The sequence below is a fragment of the Vigna angularis genome, chromosome 10, assembly GCF_016808095.1.
Source record: "Vigna angularis cultivar LongXiaoDou No.4 chromosome 10, ASM1680809v1, whole genome shotgun sequence".
Classification (NCBI taxonomy): Eukaryota; Viridiplantae; Streptophyta; class Magnoliopsida; order Fabales; family Fabaceae; genus Vigna; species Vigna angularis.
Window position 1 is genome coordinate 10,496,624 of NC_068979.1, and position 24,353 is coordinate 10,520,976.

The window sequence follows — 24,353 nt, forward strand, 5'->3', positions numbered from 1 at the left end:
TCGTCCAAACATCTACTTCTCTATATGTATTTGTTTCTATCTAACAACATCATCAATTGCTACATTTCAGTTCTCAACCCTCTCAAAGATCATTTGTAAGTGTATCTCGCGTTATATATTTGTTGTATCGTCGTTACGTTATCTTCATTATGTTCTTTAAGAGTCAAAAGAATATTTGAGGACTTAACTTGACTCTTAGTCATGTCAACAAAAATTGATTATTCAACAACATTTAACCTCCCCGCGAAAGGATGGCCAACCAAAGTCTCTACTAATTCATGGTTGTGATAGTCACACATAACCTTTAACACCCAACCGTGTCCTTTAGGTTTACCCCTCAACCTAAACGGACACTCACATTTTCTTGTGCCAGACACACTAGCTTGAACATCTGGCTTATACTTCCTATACTTCCCACTCCTTTCATAGCCTAACACAATGAATGTCTTTCTTCCAGCTTCACTAGTTGTTGTGTCAGATCTTATAATCACGACAACAAACCCAAGGTTGAATGCAATCTTTCGAACCCATTCAATTAAATCGATGTGTGATGGGAAGATTTGATTAGTGGAAAACTTATTTGTGTAATTACCCTCACCGACTTCATTTAGAAAAGAAGAAAATTCCGACATAAAATAAGAATTTATTTGAGAATTGAGAAATAGATAGTTATTCATCTTATATAATTAAATACGACCTACAATAAACATTACAATATTAAAATTTAACAACTAATAATTAAAAATTTAAGGAAAACATTTAAAATTTAAATAAAAATTACCAAATTAAACTTATTCTAAATTAAATATAACTTCAAATAATTAACACGTATAAAACATTGAAAAATGAATAACAAAAAAAGTTCATAACAAAATATTAACTATTACATAAAACAAACACTTAAATTATTAACTAATACATAAAAAAGATACAATACAATATAACATAAAATTTTTATAAACTAAATACTAAATAAAAAATTAAATGAAATAATAATTCATTAACACGTATAACAAAATCAAAGTTATATGTGTTAACATATAGTTTAATATAAATATAGTTTAAAATAACTTTAATATGTTAAAAATCTAACAAAATTTGGTAAATGAACTTTTGTTTCTAACTCTACTTAAAAAAAATTAGTTGAAGATTATCTTGCTTAGTTGCTTCAAATTTACCAGTAAGAAATATAATGATGAGTAACCTTATGAAAATGTATTTGTAATATCTAATCTAACATGACAATAGCATGCTATCTAAAGATTAAAGCCATATGAATAGGTATCTCAACATTAGGTAAAGGAGTCTTGGATATGAAGCCAAGATAAAAAATAGTAACAAAACAGTTACACTTAGGTCTCTTTTGAAACTTATTGCTATCACTTATTGTCAATCTAACATTCACATGATGTAAATCAAACTGTATGCCAAACATACTCAAACATACTCAAAGTTAATAGACATTAAGTAAAGGAGTCTTGGATATGAAGCCAAAATAAAAAATGGTAACAAAACAGTTACGCTTAGGTCTTTTTTGAAACGTATTGCTCTCAACTTATTGTCAATCTAACATTCGCATGATGTAAATCAAACTGGATGCCAAACATACTCAAACATACTATAAGCCATAATATGACAATAAACGAACAACAAAAATGAGACATGATTCAAAATGCAATGTGCAAATAAACATCAAATGATCATAAGCAAGCATAAGCTATAATATCACAATAAACGAACAACAAAAATGAGAGATGATTTAGAATGTAATGTGCAAATAAACATCAAATGATCATAAGCAAGCATGTGAAATTGTAGGCCTGGGTAAAAAAAAAGTCCACACAGTGAAACCGCACTTGGAAGTGCGGCACCCCTAAACCGCAGTTCGAAGTGCGGTTGAGGTGAGCTGAAATTCGAATTTCGGCGTTGTGTAACCGGCATTCGGACTGTGCCACACTTAACCGCATCTCCAACGACGATTAAGGTGTTTACTTCAATAATATACTAACCCCGTGAGCTCTCGTTGCCTTCTTCCTCCTCCATCCATAGCACCACCAGCATTGTCTTCTTCCTCTTATAGCACCACCAGCACGGGTACAACCACTATTGTATAATCTTACAATTCTAAACTTAGAAAACAATTTAACAGTACAAGTGAAGAAGTGAATAATGAAAGTCAAAAAAATAAGAAGAGGGGAGAGGATGCATGTAAGATAACCGATGAGATTTAGGATTTATACAATTAATAGACATTTAACGTTGTTGGTGGTTAGGAGGGTTGTTGGTGGTTACAAAATCATTAACTCATCATTAATTTTCATTTGACTTTAATAAATGAAGGATAAATGTATAAAATGGGAAGAGAAATAGGTGAGGGGAGGGAACATTGCTCTAGTTTATCTTTTGCTTTTGTACTTTTCTTTTTCCGTGATGGATTTTCTTTCTTTTTAATCATTATCCAAACAAAATTGGTCGTAGATTTGTCACAGCAATGTGTTGCACTTTTTTTTTCATGACGTGGAATATAGTTAATAGGTATGATGTGTCTGACATACCATAACACAAGGAGAAGTTTACATCTTCATAATGTTCTTTCTTTTCATTTTTTTATATTTTCCAAACAAAATTGAGTGTTAACTAAAATATTATGTCTCCTTTCTTTTTTTTCTATTTTTTCTTTATTTTATTTATAACCATTATTTAAATTTTAAAATGTCTCGTTTTAATAATTATAAAGAAAAAGAAAATTAAAAATAAACAAAAGTCAATTTATACTTTTGATGTTAAAATACAATTAATATATACATTTGAATCATTAATATCATAGACTTAGAGCTTATAAATACAGTTTTCTTTTTCAATCCCAAAATAAGAATTATAAATTTTTTAATTAAAATTTAAATAAAATTTAATAAAAATGTATTAAACTTTAAATATAATCTAAAATCACAAAAATATAATACAATCCAAATACATTTAAACATAAAAAATATTTAAAATTTTTATATTTTAATATAATTTAATATTTAGAATTTATAAATAAATTAACGAACAACAGTTGACCATGAATTCAATTTAAATAAACCGAATTTATATTAGATTAAATTATTTTTGTCCATGCTAAAATTTATAAAAAAAATTTAGCCAATTTAATTTGAATAAAATTGCTGGCAATTTTTAATTTATTTTAAAAATTTATCGTAGACTAACTATAAAATCACAATACTAGCTAGAAAAAGTGGATTTCAAAAGGAGAGAAATTAAGATAGTATCTCTTTTAACCTTTCTTACTTTCACCAATAATTATGTATAAAAGTCTAATTTCAATTCTTCATGCATATAGATTTTTCTCTTGAAAAGTCCAACACAGTCCTTTGTGGACAAAGTCAACAGGCATATCTTCTTCAACAGTTCCTTTTACAATACCAATGATTCATTACTTGAAGCTAAAGAAACCAGAAATTATTAAATGATCCAATTTCAACTTGACAAATCTCAGCTATGTATGACACAAAAATTGATCTAAAATGAAAATTAAGGCACCCAACAAAGAAACCATAATACTATGAAACATGTACAATAATTTCTCAAAAGGAATCAACAAAGAAAGTGACAATTATCTTTTACACAACATTTGATTCTTTTTGGGGTTCATTAAGAACTGTTTTGACTGCAGAAAGATGAATTTTTGCTGATTCCTGCTTGACCCATTGGACAACCCTCTCTGCTTCCTTGCTAACCTTTTCTTCCTCTTCCAAAGCTTTCTTCAATCTCTTTTCTTGTTCCTTTCACAGAAAACGTGCTTCTGTCAGATAGCATCTCATCATTCTTTTCCCACTGAACGTCTTTTGAACTGCTTCTGCCATTCCTTCCAACAACAACACTCTTCTTGCTGGAGAAGAAGCAAAAACAACATGCTGATTCCATCATCAAATTCTTGGGCTGACAGAATTTGTTGAATAACTAATTAAAGTTCAGATGATTGAAGAATGTGAAAATTTGTGGAGTTGTTGAGATGAGGTGTTCTTTGAAGAATGTGTTGGTTTTGGTTGATTCATATGTGGTAGTGGGTGAGATGTTGGGACCCATTTGAAGCAATTTGATTTTTATAAATTGAATAGTACTCTTTGAATGGAATTGGATTACTTTTTAAATTAATGATATTTTAAATTTAAGATGAGGGGCTTAAGTCCTTACAAATATTTATATAATTACATTTAATTTAAATAAATTAAGGTTTAAAGGAAAACTTATAAAAATGTCATTTTTATAAGAATTCGTCAATAAAACATAAGTTATAAGAGTTATATGGATACTATGAAAGGATGAGACCTACTTAAATTAAAATAAAACCTCTACTTAAATAAAAGTGAAATGTATATTTATTTTATTTAAAATAAATAATTAATCTGGTGCTTAAAATTATTTTTTATAATCGTATTTTAGTACGACAAAGTAACTAATATGAAAATAAAGTGTGACAGTCGATCATTTTTAGATATTTAGTTAATTTTTAAGTTAAAAAAATAGTTGAACATTTTTTATTTACTTTTGGTTTTGATGTGAGATATGTGTGAAATTTTCAGTTAAAATTTGAAAAATTAATATATATTTAAAATTAACTAATTTAAAAATGTAGATATTTTTAAGAGAAGAAATAACGTTGAGAAATAGACAATTTACTGTACTAATACTAATTAAAAAGAATTTAAAATAACGTCAAAATTATTAATACCAATTAAATAATGACGGTAAAATTATATTTTTCTTCCTAAAATTAAAGGTTAGAAAGGTATTTTACCTGGTTTATCATTGGGTAATATAATTTTTTAAAATTAGAGGAAAATAATTTAAGAATTTTAAGAAGAAAAAGATCTTTCATGGCAACTTTATTTTGAATTTTGATAGTATTTTGTTTTTTTAAATATGATTAAGAATATTAGAAGAAAATATTTAGAATATCAGTAATAAAGTAAAGGCACCTTTAAAAAAAATAAGGTTGATATTTAATTAATGATAATATTTTAAAATTTGTTCAAATAATTGTTTTAATTTTATGGTATAGATATTTATAAAGGAAGTAAATTGTGATATAGTAAATAACACACTCACTATAATTCTACTTTTATTCTCCATCACCATTTCTATTGTTTTATAACTCTAATTTTACATCCACCCTAATGCTATATTTCCTCTTACTTCCTTCTATACTTGTTATATTTACTATTTTATCTATTTCTTTATTTTACCAAAGAATATATACCATTAATGTCAAATTTTCACTCTTCTAAAATAAATTACATTTTTTTCACCATGAACATTACATTTTTATCTCCAAAAAAGTATACATACTAAAGATTAATATATTTCACACTTTCACTTGAATTGAATTCCTATTTATTAAATTTAAAATTTTAGGAACTTTATTAAATTTAAATTTTTAGGAAATGGAACAAAATATTAGGTTGTAGTAAAACTGTACAGCAATTTCATTATATATATCATCAATTAGAAAACAGTACCAACAATATATAAATGTAAGTTTTGTCAATTAAATCATAACTCATCAATTTAATCACATTAACTCTTCAATGTAATTACTCATTATAACTGTAATTAACATAAATACTTTTTTAATTTCATTACTGTAAGATGTAAAATTAGATAATAATAAAAAGTTATAGTGTTCAGGAGAAAAAAAGGCCACGTATCCGTATCTACAGGCAGTATGTGAAGTAGTGGGTCCCCAAAAATACGCGCGTGGCCCCACTCTCCAAAACGGCCCAATTAGCCGTTGGCAATCGAACCTCGTCACGCTCTTGTTACGGTCTCTCTTCTTCCTCTTTTCCATTTCACACAGACTTTACACAACAACACACACTCACCTTAAGCAACACAGTGCATTCCCAACAAAACATGGGTTTCTACGACTTCTCCGACACCGACAACGAGTCCGCCATAGAAGAAATTATCTCACTGGCCCAAGATGCATGCGTGTTGGACCAACTCTCCGTCATCAACTGCGCCGGAATCACCAACTCCGTCCTCCCTTCCCACCTCGAAACCCGTTTCCGCAACCTCAAATCCTTTCCACCAACCAAAGCTCGCACATTTCCCACCCCCACTTCAAGAAACGAAGCAAGTTTCAATTTTTCGCCCTCCAAACAGAACCCAGATTCTGGGTACACTTCTTCGCATGACAAAAAGGGAGTGGAAGAAAAATCTAAAGATGATTCTGTTTCTTCGCCCCCTTTTACCCCTTCTTCCTCTGAGAAAAGTTCCATGTCTTCCATTTTCAAACCGGCGCAAAAGGACGGTTCCAAAAAGCACTCTCCTTTGCGGTCTTCAAGTTCCCCTTCTCCTTCGCCTCCTCGGAGGAGGGGTTGCTTGTGGTGCTCTCCCAAGAAGAAGGAGCAGAAGAAGAAAAGTAAGGAGAATTGGGGTGACGAGATTTTGTCTTCATTGGGAAGCTTCTCCATCAAGGAGCAGCAGAAGATGCTGAAGAAGGCGATGAAGGAAGAAGAGAAGGTTAGCCGCGAGGCTGAAAAGATCGTGCAGTGGGCCAAGCTAGCATCTGCAAGAATGAACGCTTCTGACATTGATGATGAACTCAGTGATTGAAGCATTGAATTTTGGGGTCTCTATCACTTTACTCTTCTGATGTTCAGATAAAAGAAAAGCAAAATTGTATTTGTTGTCTTGTTTTTATGGGGGGACAGTGGGTCTGTCAATTTCATTTTGCATATTGTTCCCAATATTGCGTTTGTTATACTTTGCATCAATATAAAGATTTTACATAGTTTGTGGATTACCTCATTTGGCTGTATTGAGTTTATACAAATGATAATAGAGATGTTTTTTTTGCAATGTTATTTCGATTTGGTGTATTTTAGATGTTATATTACTCTATTCGTAGCTTTACTATAGTTTGCAGATTGGTAATATGTCGCGGATTAAGTGGTGTAATATTCTTTGTTCCAATTTGATGTTTGTTTTGGACTTCAATCTTATGTGTCAAGGTTATATGATTAACCATAAGCATAATTTAGTTTTCTGAGTCGTTATGAACTTTAAAATATATATTGCACTGATTTTCAATTTAGTTTGTGGGTAGGGGGACTTCGATTATGTACAATTATTTTTTAATACTGTCCTTTGCTATATACATTAAAAAAAATTGTAACGAATAGAAATAAAAGTACAATATTATATGCCTTTCATGACATTCTTAACTTTATCTTATTTATTTCATACTCGATCTCATCTTTGTGCATGCGATGGCAAGTCATGTCACTGTTGCCATACGGCATATTTCGGAGGTGCTGGTTACAAGGAAATTATCTAAACATTCTTGATAGTTTAACTTTGTCCTCTTGGAAGTTAACACGATGAAAAAGAAAACCATATATGAATTTATCAGACTTTCTGCTCTCTTTTTCTGTCCAAAGAGACCTGTTTGGCTAGAAGTACATCAGCCGAAGGCTTTTGGTTGGAATGTGTGTTTAAATTAATTTCAACCACAGTAATTATATTTAGAACTTATGTTATAGCATAAGAAATTGATTTTATAAATGGTACAGATACAATATGTGATATTAAACAACAAGCTGCAAATGAATCCAAATTTATTAGCTGTCTCAGTCCTTCAAGCGCATGTAACTTTATTTGAGTGCTCGAGTATGCAGGTATTGCATACATGTGAGAACATATAGATAGAGAAACTGCTATGCATTTCAGGGCAAAGATAAACCTTTCAGGAACTTATCCTGTAACTTGTAAGCTAACACGTGTGAAATCCAGTTTATTTGAATCTATGATTCTAGTCTTGTCTAAACCTTCATTTAGTTTTCAGATAATCCATTAACACCATTTAAATTTCTGGGTCCCAGTAACATGGCCCATAATTTATTTCTGCCAGACTAGAAAGACATCATGCAACTAAAAAATAATCTACTTTTTCCATATAGATAAATCGGAAGATTTCTTAATACAGTGGTTGTTGTCATGTCTTAAGAATTACAAACAATCCTATAGAATATGGACACATAAAAATAATATTTAGCCACCTCACTAAGCTTTTCATCTCCAAAACTAAGTTCCTTAGAATGACACAAGGGTCTAAGAAAATGCATATAATATATCAATCTACATATTCAAACAGCTATTTCCTATTGCAATTATGCTCACATCACATATACAACACACTGCACAGATGACAGAACCACCCAAAAATAATAGCAAGCATATGCTATGGCTTTTCAAATGCACCTATTCCGTGAGTGTAATATACAATTTTCACCTCACCTAGTCAAAAGACCAATGTTGGTATTGAGTGACGTTATTCTGGTACCTTACTGGCAGGTATCAAGTCCTGTCTCTGTACATAAGCAGTGGGAAACCATCCAGCATTGCCTTGGCATTCTCCTTCTGACCATCCATTCGGACCAACCTGCAAATGTAACATCCGAAAGGACAAGACAAAGGCAGCTCAAATCAGTTAGCCTGGTACTGGCAATATAGACTGTAACTTAATGTCTGAAAAGGTAAAATCGCAATATCTTCTGTAAATACTGAATCAAGTGTGGCAACAAAAGGTCTTAGTCGAAATTAGATTCTGACTCCATAAAACCAACTAGTAAAGTAAGAACTGCCCAAGCTTTTAGACTAAATTAGTTATACTCAATGTGAGATCTCTAAAGTATGAAAATGATGCATATTGTACACTTCGGCACAATAATATATTAAGGAGTAAAGGTGTTGCCAGTATTTGCATGTTACCAACATACAGTGGTGAAAAGCATCAATATTTCCGTAATCTATTTCTTATGTTTAAGTAACAGATATAAGGTATTAGAGCAGTTGAATGTATGAAAATCAAATAAATAAATTAACTTCAAAAGATTATTCACTTTTGGTAATTTTATCTTGGAATAAATATTTTATACAAGTGAATTTTGATTTAATTTGAATGATATCTCTACTTTGCCCCTCTGCTTCTGCATCAAAAGCCAAATGCTTTTATGAATCACAAGTTCAACCAATGGCAAAAAAGGTCCATCTTTAGCTCTTTATACAAGCTTAAAAGTAACCTTACAAAGAATCTGTTTATGTAGAGTACGAGTGAAGATGGATCACAAATAGCTGAACAGTTCTTAAAGAAATACCTGACGAACTATAACAAAATCATCAACTGATAGGCTTAACTCCCCCTCAGCTTGAGCGTCAAATGGATGTACCACCTACAAGACAGATAATGAGGAACATAAATCAGTCAAGAAGATTAACATAAATGGAAGACTGCACGGCACTGAGTTCTAACAAATTTTGGATTATATCATATGACGAGACAAACTTTTATTTTGTACAAGTTTTCTTTGTCCTAGACCTCAGGTGAGACAATTATGCTATAATTGGGAAAGATAAGAACACTATTATTAGCAGAAAAGTTCTACCCAAATACTTTGCACAAAGAATCGTCAATGTTTGTGTATGAACGTGAATGTAATGATCTCATAACATTCATTATTTTACACATCTTGTTTTCAGCAGTACCTTCATCAAAAAGTATATGACAATTTGATAATGAAAAGAGGTATCTGGAGTTAGAAGCCAAATACTTTATGGCTTAAAATATATATAATGTAACAAATATCCATAAATTCAAATATGCTGATACAGGAAAAATCAGTATTAGCCAGTAATAGTAATATGAAGATCTGCATAAGAAATTGGTACCATTTAAAACAAAAATAAATGTAGGTCTCATCTTGAGTTACAGTGAACTGCAAGAATATAGCTGTGCATTATAAGAATATGTAGAGATAGTATTATTCATATGTTCACACATGACTTACCTTCGCAAAAAAGTAGGTGCCTGTTTGACTGTTGTGTTTATAATCAATGCCATTTGAAGCAGTATTCTCATCTGCAGGTTGATTATGTCCATCTCTTGGCAGTGGAATTGATGTAGCCTCTTTTGGTTGTCTCTCCTCAGTTATCTAATTCCACACGACATCCAATATAGGATCCAGATTATTAATTTGGTCGGTAACCTAAATAATGGTTAGAATATATTCCAGAATACAGAATGGGCACAGGAACTAGTATTTATTTATTTTTCTGATTTGAAGGAAGAGTAAGGCTATGTGCCGACTGACCTCAGTATATACTTTCTCTAGAATAATAAGGACATGTTGATGATAGGCTCTCTCTGCATCCACCTGCCATAAGGGGGAACAGATGAAACAAGAATAGGTTTAGGGGAGGAAGATTTCCTCAAGGTTCAAGAACCATACAACACAAAATTTAACCAGAAAACAACATAACCAACATATTCAGTTAAGCAAACATCAGTTACTATAATGAATTTAGATTGTCGTTATGGTTTTAATCATCATCATGTCAAGAAATCTAATTAGTTCATAACCAACCAAACCATAAGTATAGTGTAAAGATGTTTTCTTTTCTTATCCTAGTTTTCATATAGGAAGCAACTTGGTCAATGGCACAGTAAAAAAGAGTACAAGACTCCCACCTAGTGGGATCTGTTGTGGGCAAGTCCTACCCACACAACCACAAGTAGAGATAGTCCTAGGATTTAAACCCATTACCTCTAGGTCACAAGGGCTGCACTAAGGCTCACCCTCTGGTCAATGGCAACAACTTTTGTAAATGTAACATCATCTCTTGTATGAGCAACAAATATTGATGTTAGAATCCTGTGGATATGTTAGAATCCAACAGATATAGTTGATATTAGAATGAATTATTAGGTTGGCTCTATATTTATATTATATATAATAATAATACTATAATACTAAATTTTATTGTCAACCACCAGTCAGGCACATTAAAGTCCAATCAGCAATCACATTGCCAAGAGAGTAACTGCCACAAGGAATTAGAAATACCATTGTACGAAGGCTCTGGAGAGTCATCTGTTGCTGTTGTTCTTCAACGGACAACATCGCAGCGGTAGCTTCTTTACCAAGTGCTGCCAAGGCAGATTTAAGTTCTTTCAACCTTGTTTCTGCATTTTGAAGCCTCACAGAACTCTCTGCAGAAACAGAAGAATTCCTCAACTTTGATCGACGCCTCAAAACTTCCGCAGCCTGATGAGAAGATATCTATGATAAATATCATGCATAGCATACCACCATATGCATGCCATTGTAGCAGTAGATTATTACCTGTGCTTCTACTTCTTGATGAAGTTTATCATACCGGTGAGTGAGATGCCGTGCATCCTCCAAAGGAGCTCCTGTTATCTGTGCCCGCAGTGGTTCAGAGATCTATACAGAACCTGAAGCAGAGTTAGAAGCAAGAAAATTGGGGATGGAACATGATTGCTAGTCTTTATGTTTGTTTTTATCAAACAAAGAAAAAACTAATATCCTAATACAAATATGGAGAAGTTGAATTCCAGACTCCATGTACAATGTATTAATCTTGGCAAAAAGTATATATGCAGAAATGCAACCACCAGTAAATCAGTTAGATATAATGTTACACTAAAAAATATTAATTGAAAAATTAATATATATATATTATATGGTTCACTGAAAGGCTATATTTCACAAAATGACCTCTTCAAGACTACACTTAAGGGTACAAAAGAAAGTCCCCAAAAGATTACCTGATCACCTAAGATCCCGAGCAAAGTCTCCCTCTCATTTTCCATCATATCATACGAGTTACCAAATTGAAGAGAAGCCCTTGCAAGGGGATAACCACTACCAAGATTCTCGGTCCCATACCTACAGCAGTCCCTAGCCAACTTCCTCACTGAATCACAGAAAACAAAATATTAACTGAGGCATAAACCAAAATAACAGAGGTGCAAAAGGCCAAAAGCAAAAGTTACCTATCTCCATCTGCTTGGAGCTAACTGAGATGAACCCTTCAATAGCTCGAACAATATGCCGCTGAAAATGCTGTTGAAAGACACAGGTTAAAAACATGACAAAAAAGTTTGCTGAACCAGTTAAAGAAGATACATGGAGTGAAAATACAAAAGCACCTTAGCTGTCTTTGTGGAAGTGTATAACTTCTGAAGCTGCTGGTGACGTTCAATTTCAGATTCATCAGTCATGAGTGGTTCATTGCTAATTTGACCCAACTGTCTAAGTATGGCCTGCAAAACAACAACATCATGGTAGAAGACCAAAGTCAAATAAATAAAACCACTAGATTGACCAGAAAAACCAAACCCAAATACAACCAATAGAAACAAACACGCAGAATAAATACTTCTTGTTTAAGGTTCCCACTCCCATCACTTCAAATCAAACCAAAAGTAAAAATTATCATTCCTACAAAATCCCACTATTAAAAATTCATGGTGAAATAAAAAAAAATGATATTATGATCCCACGCTACAGAAGCACTCATAACCCAAAGAGTCACAAAAGAAATTTCCAGTTTCATCTAAAAAGATGGATAGGAATGATAATGACCTGCTGTTGCCTTGCAACTTGCTCCCTTAACTTGCTTGCTTGCTTCCTTATAGCATCCATTCTTCACCCTTTATTGACAATAAAAACAGCTACTTTGTTGCAGTCCAAACAGAAAATCATCAGAAAAAGATAGTCTTGTATTGGGTTTTCAATAAGAGGATTGATAATTACCTGTAACTACCTGGCTGGCTGGGTCTTTCTAGATAGAGAGAGGAAGTAAAAAAAAGAAAAAGGTGCCCACTTTGGAATAGTTATGAGAAGAGAACAGAAGAAAACAGAGAAATTGTGATAATAATTGAATGAATGAGTTATGAGTATGAAAGTGAAAACTGAATCATGTTGTAGGAGAAAGGAGAGAGAGAATCTTGGGGCAAAAAAGCGTTCTTTTTAGACTTTCACAGCACCGCACACGGACACGCGCTTGACTTTTCGACGAAAACCTAGTTAAAAAATGTTTCTTTGCTTCTTTTTTTAATTATAGAAATGAAAGATAAAAGAACAAATAAGACCATGTTATAATTTATTACTATAATTTAAAATGTTTTTCTTCGGCCAAACTCGAACTCTATATTTTACAATTCTACCAATTAAATAAATGATTTTCCGTTGACAAGGTTAAATGGATTAAAACGATTTTTTTTCTAATAAAATCAATTACATTCCAAAACAATACTATTTAGCACATGCATTTACTAAAAAGTCGATACATGAATACTTTTTCTCTGTGCTATACACAAAAAATTAAATGATTGGACATTAAAATTATTTTTATTATGTGTATAATAAAAAGAAATTGTTTTTTATTTATAACTTAAAAAACAAAAGTTTATGTAGTTAAACCACTTCTGGATATTACACTTTAAACAATTATTCAAATATATAAAAGATTTTCTTAGTGACAAGGGTTAAATGAAGTAAATAAATTTCTAGGAAAGAATATTACATTGGGATAAAATATGCTTTTAATGTAAAGTTCCATTTTAAAAAAAAAAAACCGTCAAGATTACTTTTTATTCCCAATAAAAAAATTTGCCTTTCTGATTTAAAAATTTCCTGAAAGTAAAAAAAAAAAGTATAGGTATAGTCTTAGTTTATTAAATTCAGACCTTGTGACCATGACAATATATGTTTAATTTAAATCACAAGAAAGGAACTTGACTAGTAATCCATCAAAATAGCCACCATTTAGAAAACTTGATGAGAAAGAGCAACATCTTGCTTTTGTTTATGAAAACATTTTATTTCATTTTAAAAATACTAAAAAAATTTCTTATTTTATATATATCATACACTTGGTTAAATTAATTTCTTATCTATTATTTTTGTAAAAAAATAATGAAAAAATATTTATTTCCCTTATTTTATATAATTTATAATATATCTGTATTTCATATCTTTGATTAAAGTAAAAAAAACATAAATAGTATTTAAATGATAAGATTAAAAAAAACATAAATAGTATTTAAACAGAATAAAAATAAAATTAAAAACCAATCTGCTAAGATTAAAAATCTTAAAAAAAAAATACCGGTGTACAAGAACAGGGGAAAATGCATTAAGTGGGACAAAAGATTTTATAAAAGTTTTAACATAATATATCCTTCACTTTTACTTTCAATCATTTTCCTTATGACACTCAAAAGAAATACTATTCTAAAATTTTTTCTCTTTCACGACTTAAAAAATTAACTCAGATCTTTATAACATAAATTTGATAAAAACAATTACCTTCTTTTTTTTAAAATAAAGTTACTCTCATAGTTATATATAACTGCATAAATACATGTACTTCCACACGTCACCAATTATGTTTTATATTAAAAATATAAAAATAAAATTTAAGAAAATATACAAGTATTTGTAAATTAAGAGGCATTCCATTATTTTCTTAGACAAAAAATGTGTAAATTAAGAGGCATTCCATTATTATCTAATTAAAAGTGAAAAAAAAACGCTTATAAAAGTTTATATTGTTTATGTAACCTTTTTTATATATATATATATATATATATATATATATATATATATATATATATATATATATATATATATATATATATATATATATATATATATATATATATATATATATATATATATATATATATATATATATATATATATATAAAAGTTTACATCGCATTAATAACAATTTGGCCTATTCTTGACAATTATCGTAAAAAATTAAGGGATCCGTAATCTAATTTGATTAAGAAATAGTATTGCATATCTTCTTTCACGGTGTGAATGAATATTAGTTTAAATAGCTTTACTGTAAATAAATAATTTGTTCTTTTTGAACGCCTCTAGTGTATATGTATTCCTTAAAAAATTCATTTAAGTTCCTAAAAGTATAACAAATTAGTAATTACTTCGCATTATTAAGTTTTATAAAAGTATTTCATTGTTAAAATATAATTTTAAAAACTAATTTAACAGAAACAGGTATACTATTTTATTATTAAACTATAATAATTAGGAATCATTTTTGTAAATTTTACATAGTCAGATACTAAGATGTTTTATTATTTCACTAAATTAACAATGTACCACACATTTAAGAATCAATTGATAATTTACCTTTTGTTTTAATCAATAGAGAGTGAACGTTGGTCCAAAGCAGTAAGTTTAAGACAAGCACAAGTCGATAAAAAAAATGTAAAACACTAGACCAACCTGAAAGGTGAGAAGCACAGTAGTTAGATGAATTCTTTTATGGGACATATATTACAAAAATAAATCACAAGAATCACCTGCAATTGTAAGCCATCTGCACTTGTACACATTCATATACACTTAAATTGGAGTGAACAAATAGTAACAAAGATTACAATGCTAGCAAATAGAAAGGGGAAAAATAAAAAGGTAAAAGAACAACACAAGGGGGAAGACTGGAACGGCAACCGATCGAGTAACACAAGCAACTCCATTCACAAAGACTTAGAAATGTTTGAACATGTCCAATGATGACATGTGACAGGGAACCACAACTTCTATCGTGACGTGGTGTAATGAAGGACCTCTTTCACTAAATTCCAGTTAAGAATGAATGCAACCGAGATGAAAAGTGACACTGCAGACTCCGAGCCTCTTTCATAGCTTCTGACTTTCAAGTAATTTGCAGTGACATGGATGCAATCACAATAGCATGCTTTTAGTTTGTTTTTGCAAGCTTTCTAATCGGAGTTGGAATCATAGAAGTCACTAGGGCATGGAGTTACGACCTCTGATTCAAACAATTGCACTACTCGATGCATAGTGGGTCGATCTTCTGGACTTGAGGAGACACACTGAATAGCCACAGAGAGCAAGGCATCTAGGCTCTCCACTTGCACCCCATCACATAGTGGGTCAACAATTTCCCTCGGCCTATTTTCTGTAATTAGAAAATTCAACTGCAAAGATAGAAAATATGTTGAATTGGAGTGGTGATCCATTACATTGGAATAGCAACATGATCGGCTTGCTTAATAATCACCTAAAAACTACGCAGCAGCTGTATATACTAAAACATAAAATTTGGCTCCTCTGAAGTGCACTGCACTATAAAGCGTATTGTGCGGAGTGATAACCATTTATTAGAAAACAATGCGTTGGTAGTGGTAAAATTTATGCATATGCTGAACAAATTATGAAATTGTTAAAACCCTCAGTTATTGATTTTCCAGTGAATTATTATCACTCTACACTTTACTCTCTAAGTGTGGGATACCTTTTAAGAGAGCCAAGCCCAACAAGATGACAATAAATTTCAATTACTCACTCAACCCACTGTATGCTGATTATATTGGCAGCCACAAGGAAACCCATTGAACAACATAACGTGTTATACTATCTAAGTTAACAATAGATACCTTAATGGGTGTTTATATAAAAAAAAGAATTAAAATATTTAGTTATTAAAAAACAAAAAAAAAATGGAGATCAGAACTCGTACTAAAATCTAATATTTAGGTAAATGACATACCCAACCAACAATATTGAGACCCTTTTCAATGAATGCTGCATCTGTTGGCCGCTTTCCACTCAGCACTTCGAGTGTCAACACACCAAAACTATACACATCAGACTTCTCAGTTGCTCTGCCACTTTGCATATACTCTGCCATGAAATAACACATGCTTGGTTAGACAACCATGGAGTTAAAAGGAGTGAAAACTGAAAGAAAAATTGAAAATAACTTCTCCATAGATAAAATTAGTTTACGCAAAAACTAATTTCTAGGAGTTTTCTTATGTAATTTTTCTAATTTTTACTTTTAACTTGCACTATTATTAGCCTATAGAGAAAGTCCATGTTATTTTTTATTTTCACTTTTTCCCCCACAACTATGGAGCTTATGTGAATTCAATCCTATGCACTACTTTATTCAAATTATTTTCTAAACAGAGTAGGAACAAAATTTGATTGTTTGACACCCATATTCTAATAACAGAAGCAACATTTTAACACTAAGGCCCATAAACCCCATCATATAGAGTTTCGCATCCACTTACTACAGAAAGATAGTCATGTGAATTATTATGTTATATGAACTGGCAACCTCTCTTCATACAAATGCTACATGACAAAAGAGATAACGGAGTACACGTCCATGCAGTTTAAAACATCCTAGTGACTAGTTATACACATACATTAAACAACAAAAGAACTTCATTAATAGTTTAAATGCTAAATACCACCAACCATGCCCCCAGTGGTGATCAGAACTTCTACATTGCTTACCTGGAGCAAGATAACCAAATGTTCCAGCAACAATAGTGGTGATGTGCGATTCTTCATCCTCCAGAAGTTTGGCAAGTCCAAAATCAGATACTCGAGCATCCAAGTTTCCATCAAGTAAAATGTTACTAGATTTTATGTCTCGGTGTATAATCCTAGGGGAGCAATCATGGTGCAAGTAAGCAAGCCCTTTTGCAGCACCCATGATTATATTTAAGCGTGAATCCCAGTCTAGTTGCTCAGCCCTTTCTGTGTGATGCATCAAAAACATCATTATCGCACCAAAATGATTTAATCAAAGATAAGATCAAGTGAAAATGTAAGTTCAAAATGAAAACTCGTTTTCTGAAATGATTATAGTTGATATCGATACACAACACAACGTAACATCCACTTCAAACATATTAGTATCTGTATGACACTTCAGCAATGAACAAAGCTTTAGAAATATATCCAATTAAACAAACTAAAAAGAATAATGCATTGTATTGGAAACCAAGGAAAGCCACATTGAGCAATATTTAATACCTTTAAGAAATACCGCTTTTAGGCTCAAATATATGTAAAAATACATAATTTAACACTAATTAAAGAAATTACTTAAGTTCATTTGATTTTCTTGATATCTTATAATAAAAGAACTACATGCTCTAAACTATCCATAATCAAATTTATTTTGAAGATGCTGCTCACATTTGAATTAACTTAAGAGTATTTTTTGAATAATGACATTAAATAGGGTTCAACTAGTTTAAAATTGCTTATATTTAAGTCCACCAAACCTTTTACTTATATTTTTCAGTCCAAAGGAATGACTATTAAATAAAATGGAACTTCCTTTTTAGGACAGATCGAAGGACAGATCGTGCTTCCTGTAAATGAACCCTTTTCCAGGAAAACTAGTTATAAAGCATTTCCCATTTGGAGTAAACACTATTATACAGAATATAAATTCACAAATAATATTTTCAGATTATTGATGTCTACTTATATCCACTATTTAATCTGATATTGTGCTCCTGGAACTAGAAAGAATGTCATCTAGGTTGAGCAACAATGGCTGCTGTACTAGCTTCCATTTTAATTGAATTTGTACCAACTAGTGCAGCATAAATAAAAAGACCTTATTTAACAACCAAACAACCAAAGCATGATATCCCAAGCAAATATAAGCTATAATAACCAAATCCTGATTCATAAAAAACGTTCCACATAAAATAATCATCAGTTGAGTAGGTATTTCATATCCAAAAAGCATTGAAGATTCACATGAGCTGCTTTGGTGAAACAATGGTTGCCATATTTGGTTAATAATGAATGCTCATAACAAATTACATAGATATTTATGTTTTGACCTATTTTCAGAGAGTTACTAAGCGTTCTTAAGTGATCAGTTAGTTTATAAGGAGAACTAAATGATAACTACCACATGAACCATTTACTCTGTAAGTACCAGATGCCCACCTTAAAGTTCCATACTTCTACCCAAAAATACAGGAACTAGAGATCTTACCATGAAGAGCTTCATCAAGACTACCACCTGATAGGTAGTCATATATTAACAACTTCGATGTTGGTGAATTGCAATATCCTCGTAAGTTCACTAGATAACGATGTTTGATGCTACCAAGAATTTCAAGCTCCCTCTCAAAAAAACGATCAAACCCCTCATTCAACTTTACAATCCTTTTCAAAGCAAAGACATTCCCATCATCCATTGCAAGCTTGTATACAGTTCCAAATCCCCCAATTCCTATTATGTGTTCTTCATTCAAAGTCTCTAGTTTCTTAATGATGTCTTTTGAAGAATATGGAAGGTCTCCGTGAAACATCACAATTGATGCACCTACAAGACATTTGGACATTTTAATTAGCATATAAATTAGAAAAAAAATAGAAAACTCAAATGGGCCTATGTGCAAGCTAAAGAGAGATAAGGAGTAAACCTGCGCCAACATCCATTGCCAGGCTTATTCTGTCATTTTTACCAAACTTCTTGTAAAGGAAACAGCCCCAGAAGCACATAAGTGCCACCAAAAGTAGAGCTCCCACAGTTGCTGATGCACTGATGAGTAGTCGGCCAGAATATTTCTTCTTTCCCATTTGATTTTGGTCTATAAGTGTAAAATAATAAAAATCAAAATGGCATTTTGACAATGTAATTAAATTGTCTGTATTATATACAACAGAGTCAAAACCATTGTCATGAAGACAAAATTGAGTTAGTAAATCTTTTTCAGGCAGTGACAACAGACAAAAAATGAGACATGATAGGACCTGATAATTATGAAGTGCCTAAGTCCCGTATCAAATAGTATAGGATACTCAGTGGAGTAATTAAATACAACAGAGTCAAAACCATTGTCATGAAGACAAAATTGAGTTAGTAAATCTTTTTCAGGCAGTGACAACAGACAAAAAATGAGACATGATAGGACCTGATAATTATGAAGTGCCTAAGTCCCGCATCAAATAGTATAGGATACTCAGTGGAGTAATTAAATGCTTTGTTCCCTCCCTTACCAGCTAGCTTTCATATTTTACTTAATGTGTCACGTGACTCACACGTGTATCCCCTAGTATGCAATTATTTTGAGCATGTTTTGATTAAAGTTTGTAAACTTAAATTTGAATAAAATTCAATTTGCAAACTGAGTTTGCAAAAGCAGACTCAATACTGAATCTTGTTTTGATGCCTAATAAGTATCCAATCAAATCATATCTCTAACACTATCATTCCCATTTCTTTTGTTACCCCTTTAAAGCTTGCCATTTACTACCATAGAACATAGTTGGTCATATAACAGTACAATAAAACCTCCACTTGAGCTTGGTAGGCTTTGGGGTCACAAATAAACCCCCCCGGATGCCTTTCTCTATTTCAACCACCGTGTATCTACTTGAAATAAATTATATTAAAATAACAATGCATCATTAAACAAAAGAAGGAAAACTTGATCTGAGATCCAATAAACGATAAATACTAGATTAAATAAACACAGCTTTACCTGAGGAAGTAGATTGAGTATTGGTCCCCGGTGAACCATCATCTTTACATGTTGAATTGGTTTTCACTCCGCACAGACCACGATTTCCAACAAAGCTGCAAGAAAGCATAATATGCTTGTCTCAATATTGTAAATGGATTTAATTCCTTTGAAATTGACTGCTATATTCGGAGTGTATAGTATCATTGATCACAAAAGGCAAAGTAAACATTAAAAACATAATTATTGACAATATTAATCTCAAGGCTTAATATATCTATTAAAATACCAACTGGCATAACAACATAAAAATAAAAATTATCATAAAACTAGATTCTCTCTGAAAACAAAATATTGCTTTTAAATTCTCTCTGAAATCTAATAGTGTAAATAGATTAGTATTAATATATTTAATTAAAACTCAACTTTAATAAAAGAAAAAAATCAGCACTTAGCTTACAGAACATCTATAAACAGGAAAGGCCATACTTACGAGCTTCCAGTAAAGTTGCCAAGGACACCATCAGAAGGTATGGGTCCGACCAGAAAATTGGTGGATACATTGCTTCAAAAACACAATCACAATGGTAAAAAATTCATTTTGGTGTAAAATAACAAATTAATAAAATATTCATGGAGAAAGAAGTATCACAGTGGAAAAGAAAAGCCTACATACAAATTTTTGAGATTGTACAACTTCCCAAGTGATGCAGGAATATTCCCACTGAGGGAATTGCTCGATATGTCCCTGTAAAATAGGGAGATATATTGTTAAATATGATGTCTGTATGACTGTAACACCAATATTAAAGAATTTGGATTTGTTTAAAAAAGGACGAACTAGAAAATTTACTAAATAACTAAAAAGATAATCGTCTTAAATATTACTTTTTCTTTCCCTTTATTCTTTCAGTGCCAACTTTTAGGCCATTTATTCTTCAAAAGAAAACAGAATGAATGCACAATACAATACGCCCAAATAATTAAATACAAACAACCAAGAGAAGCAAGAACTAAAAGAAACTCACAAATTTACGAGCAGCGAAAGGTTTCCTATTTCACTTGGAATGATTCCACTAAGGTAATTACCCTGTAAAAATCTGCACAACCAAAATTAGTAGTTATTACCAAGTAGTAATAGAACAATTGGGTTTACCAAATTTAAACATGGACATAAAGAACGAGATATAGTAGTTATATAACTTCTATTAGAGAAATTAGTTTAAGAAAAGTTAGTGTGTGAATAAGATAATAAAGCAAATGTCATACTAGAAGTTAAAATGAAAAATATAATAACTCTAGCATAAATGATAAATAGAATGCAAACACACAGAGACATATACACATATATGTAACAAGCAATCTGAATAAGTATGTAATATGATTTTATAAATTGGCATTATCTTGACATCAACAACTAAGATAAACGCATGTAATTTTCTGAGGTAAATAGGAAAAAAAAAAGGATGGAACAGAACTAGGCAAATGATCCGAACTTAGTACATACATTCCCTCCAATGCAGTGCAATTTCCCAATTCTGAAGGAATTGTCCCATAGAAATTGTTGTTATGCAGAGCACTACAAAAGATACATAATCGTTAATTAAGAAAATACAAAAAAGCACAAATTACTTAAAAGAAAAGATATCTACAATCAAATTTTTAAAATTACGCACAGAACCCTCAGATTCTCGAGCTTCCCAAGGTCAGGTGATATAGACCCGCTTAACTTATGGTGGGATAGACTCCTAGAATATTACCAAGGAAAGCAAAGTTAGATAAAGACTTCATACAAAACTGCCAGCAAGTCTCCTGTCATGTATTGATGAAACTATTTTCTAAAGTTAAGAAGTTCTTGAACCAATATATCACACAGATGCAATCTTTCAAGTAAATTTACACATAAAAACAGTGCATTCTATTCTGATTTAATGAAACCCTACCCCAATGCAAAACCCAGAAAATAAAGGGGTAACTAACTTACTAGGTGTATGAATTTGAGTCTAGCATTGAACTATGACAAGATCATACACTAAAGAAGTAAGAAACTGAAAGTAGCCTAATGGTTCATGAGAAACATCAATCAGCCCTAGCTACAGGAATTAGGTAATAGTTTTGTGTACAAAATCTATAGTCCAAATCAGATTATAAATGATCCAGATGTGGTAAAAATTCGATTAAGCTTAGTATTAGTCTGGTTTTCTGTATTTATCAACACCAAACCAACATAATACGGTATATTTACCTTTTAAATAATAAACGTGACTAATTACACTCATCAATTAAACACTTTCATCGCTAATAAAATGTCAGTAAGTCTAGACAAGAAATATCTCATAATCATTATAAACACTCACAGATGTGTTACTCTTTTGGTTTTGGGATCACATTTCACTCCTTTCCATTTACATGGGTCAGGATCCTCTGGCCTCCACTGTAATAGGATACCATCAGAATTAACAACTGATGTCCTAAAGCTGAGAAGCACCTCACCTACAGATGTCAGAGTATATGATATCAAAATGATCATGTATCAGCCAAATGAAACTAGTAAAATTCTAATTAATCAAGTACCATCAGAGAACAAATACACACAAGATGCTTGTAAAGATCAATAGTAGATTTCGCAAAATGTGTTTTTAGTCCAATAAAATTATTATGGAATCAAAGAGAAAATTAGCACTAGTTTCCATCAACAGAGAGACATAACGGATATATGTAAATACGACGACAACAAAGTTTTATCTCTCGGGATGAAGTCGACTACATAGATCACGCAACGTAATTTAGAGTGATTAAAAACCAAATATATCTATGGTTGTGTCCAGATTGTGATATGCATGATATAAATGTGATAATATTAGAAGCAGAATTATATCCTAATTGACATCAACCTCAAACGCAATAAGTTAAATAGAAGTGTAAGAAATAAATATGATCATACCATCGGGAGTGATAGCATTGCTCTTAATGATTACAACATGTATCAGCACAATCAAAAGAAGCCACGGCCACTGCCATTTCAAAAGACAAATGCCCATAGCAACACTGCTCAGTAATAATATAGCTAATAGAAGTCATATGAGAAAAATGTCTCGCTCCACCATGTAGTTATCTAGTTGGCACGAACATCAACGCCGCAAACAAACGTAGACACCGCCTGCAACAGAACAAAAAAATAAATGTTAACCGTAATGAAACTACTACAAACAGGAATCATAATTGTTATTTATAACAAACATATCAACGGAAATTAAACCTGACAAGAAAAGAAAATATTTCGGCAGTTATGAAAATCAATTGCTTACACTTCCAAACACTTCACAATCAGAATATACATAACCACTGAAACGAATAAATAAATAAATTCAATAAATAAAAAATACTAAATAAGGTTTCTATATTTGAACTTGCACATGAACAAAAGCAGTAACAAGCACTTGCAGCATAGCAAATGCTTCAACCTGAGTTCAAAATTTTCAACTGAAACGCAGTCAAAGAACGGAAAGTAGCACCGAAGCACACTAGGTAAACAGCTAGAAAAGCTTCACAGTTCAGTTATAGAACTAGAGTGAAGAGAAATTGAATTCAGCATTTCAAATCAACAGCACTGAATGTGCAACCATCGAATCGAAGCTGATTAACACACCACGAACAGCGATTGCGAATTTGTAGCGTTTTGAAGTTTTCAGAAAATCGAGGTAACTGAAGATAGAACGAGAGTGAGAGATTGCACGAAATGACCTGGATTTCGATCTGAGATGCGCTAGAGTGAGAGAGAAATGCAGGTTGAGCTGTAAAGGAATAACAAACAAAAACGTTAAAATAAAACCCTCTCTCTCTCTCTCTCTCTCTCTCTTTCTCTCGGTTCGTTGTGTTGTTGTGAGCCTGAGATTTCTGTGATTCGAAAGAGCGAGTGCGAGTGTGCGAGTGAAGGTGTGTGTGCGCGCGTGTGAGTGAGAGTGTGAGTGAGAGTGCTATGTTATACTCGCTCGAGAATTAAAGCAGAACCAATTGAAGCAAGGCTGTTCCGCACGTGACAACATCGACACGCCGCACGTGCGACCGACGCCTTCACTCTAGAACCCCGTCACAGCTCATAGCACACAAAAATGACGCCTGTAAGATTTTTCAACACTTATCCCTTATTTTTCTCAGACATTAATTTCCAAACGTGCTCCTTTTATTA

General features: G+C 31.8%; 4 protein-coding genes across 9 annotated transcripts; 1 reads left to right on the forward strand and 3 right to left on the reverse strand.

Annotated features, from left to right (window-relative positions):
• Nucleotides 1–3,564: 3,564 nt before the first annotated feature.
• Nucleotides 3,565–4,065, reverse strand: LOC108335623 (uncharacterized). Its single transcript, XM_017571655.2, is given in 2 exon segments — nt 3,565–3,788; nt 3,790–4,065. Coding segments are annotated over 2 exon segments (306 nt in total). The 5' UTR covers nt 3,931–4,065; the 3' UTR covers nt 3,565–3,623.
• A 1,524-nt stretch (nt 4,066–5,589) lies between these two features.
• LOC108335622 (uncharacterized) lies at nt 5,590–7,829 on the forward strand. The gene has a single exon (XM_017571654.2). The coding sequence runs from the start codon at nt 5,917–5,919 to the stop codon at nt 6,619–6,621; it is 705 nt and encodes a 234-aa protein (XP_017427143.1). The 5' UTR covers nt 5,590–5,916; the 3' UTR covers nt 6,622–7,829.
• Nucleotides 7,830–7,939: 110 nt separating this feature from the next.
• On the reverse strand, nt 7,940–12,852 carry LOC108335621 (SH3 domain-containing protein 1). 3 transcript variants are annotated; one of them, XM_052869497.1, is made up of 11 exons: nt 12,627–12,852; nt 12,456–12,523; nt 12,020–12,133; nt 11,864–11,933; nt 11,636–11,784; nt 11,190–11,291; nt 10,911–11,111; nt 10,158–10,220; nt 9,855–9,998; nt 9,165–9,239; nt 7,940–8,449 (listed from the first exon to the last, which is right to left on the reverse strand). In XM_052869497.1, exons 2-11 carry the CDS (start codon nt 12,513–12,515, stop codon nt 8,339–8,341), a joined length of 1,089 nt encoding a protein of 362 aa, XP_052725457.1. In that variant the 5' UTR covers nt 12,516–12,523; nt 12,627–12,852; the 3' UTR covers nt 7,940–8,338. The 3 variants fall into 3 exon arrangements, with proteins under 3 accessions (XP_052725457.1, XP_017427141.1, XP_017427140.1); XM_017571652.2 differs by having other exon boundaries at nt 12,456–12,547; XM_017571651.2 differs by having other exon boundaries at nt 12,456–12,544; nt 12,627–12,851.
• Nucleotides 12,853–15,134: 2,282 nt separating this feature from the next.
• On the reverse strand, nt 15,135–24,133 carry LOC108335618 (LRR receptor-like serine/threonine-protein kinase FEI 1). 4 transcript variants are annotated; one of them, XM_052869496.1, is made up of 15 exons: nt 23,629–23,797; nt 23,473–23,509; nt 23,109–23,324; nt 22,522–22,657; nt 21,841–21,912; nt 21,672–21,743; nt 21,193–21,264; nt 20,841–20,912; nt 20,658–20,729; nt 20,186–20,280; nt 19,124–19,291; nt 18,691–19,023; nt 17,181–17,426; nt 16,423–16,556; nt 15,135–15,850 (listed from the first exon to the last, which is right to left on the reverse strand). In XM_052869496.1, exons 3-15 carry the CDS (start codon nt 23,203–23,205, stop codon nt 15,632–15,634), a joined length of 1,788 nt encoding a protein of 595 aa, XP_052725456.1. In that variant the 5' UTR covers nt 23,206–23,324; nt 23,473–23,509; nt 23,629–23,797; the 3' UTR covers nt 15,135–15,631. The 4 variants fall into 4 exon arrangements, with proteins under 4 accessions (XP_052725456.1, XP_017427135.1, XP_017427136.1 ...); XM_017571646.2 differs by lacking the exons at nt 23,473–23,509; nt 23,629–23,797 and adding an exon at nt 23,909–24,133; XM_017571647.2 differs by lacking the exons at nt 23,473–23,509; nt 23,629–23,797 and adding an exon at nt 23,814–24,133.
• Nucleotides 24,134–24,353: the final 220 nt, after the last annotated feature.

Coding starts and splice junctions, on each gene's coding strand:
- LOC108335618 (XM_017571646.2), bottom strand. CDS start 23,205: ATGGGCATTTGTCTTTTGAAATGGCAGTGGCCGTGGCTTCTTTTGATT. Junction 21,913..22,521: donor ACCAAAAGAGTAACACATCT/GTGAGTGTTTAT, acceptor GTAATATTCTAG/GAGTCTATCCCACCATAAGT. Junction 21,265..21,671: donor TGCACTGCATTGGAGGGAAT/GTATGTACTAAG, acceptor TTGGTTGTGCAG/ATTTTTACAGGGTAATTACC.
- LOC108335621 (XM_052869497.1), bottom strand. CDS start 12,515: ATGGATGCTATAAGGAAGCAAGCAAGCAAGTTAAGGGAGCAAGTTGCA. Junction 9,999..10,157: donor TAGAGAAAGTATATACTGAG/GTCAGTCGGCAC, acceptor GTGTGGAATTAG/ATAACTGAGGAGAGACAACC. Junction 9,240..9,854: donor GCACCTACTTTTTTGCGAAG/GTAAGTCATGTG, acceptor TCTGTCTTGTAG/GTGGTACATCCATTTGACGC.
- LOC108335622 (XM_017571654.2), top strand. CDS start 5,917: ATGGGTTTCTACGACTTCTCCGACACCGACAACGAGTCCGCCATAGAA.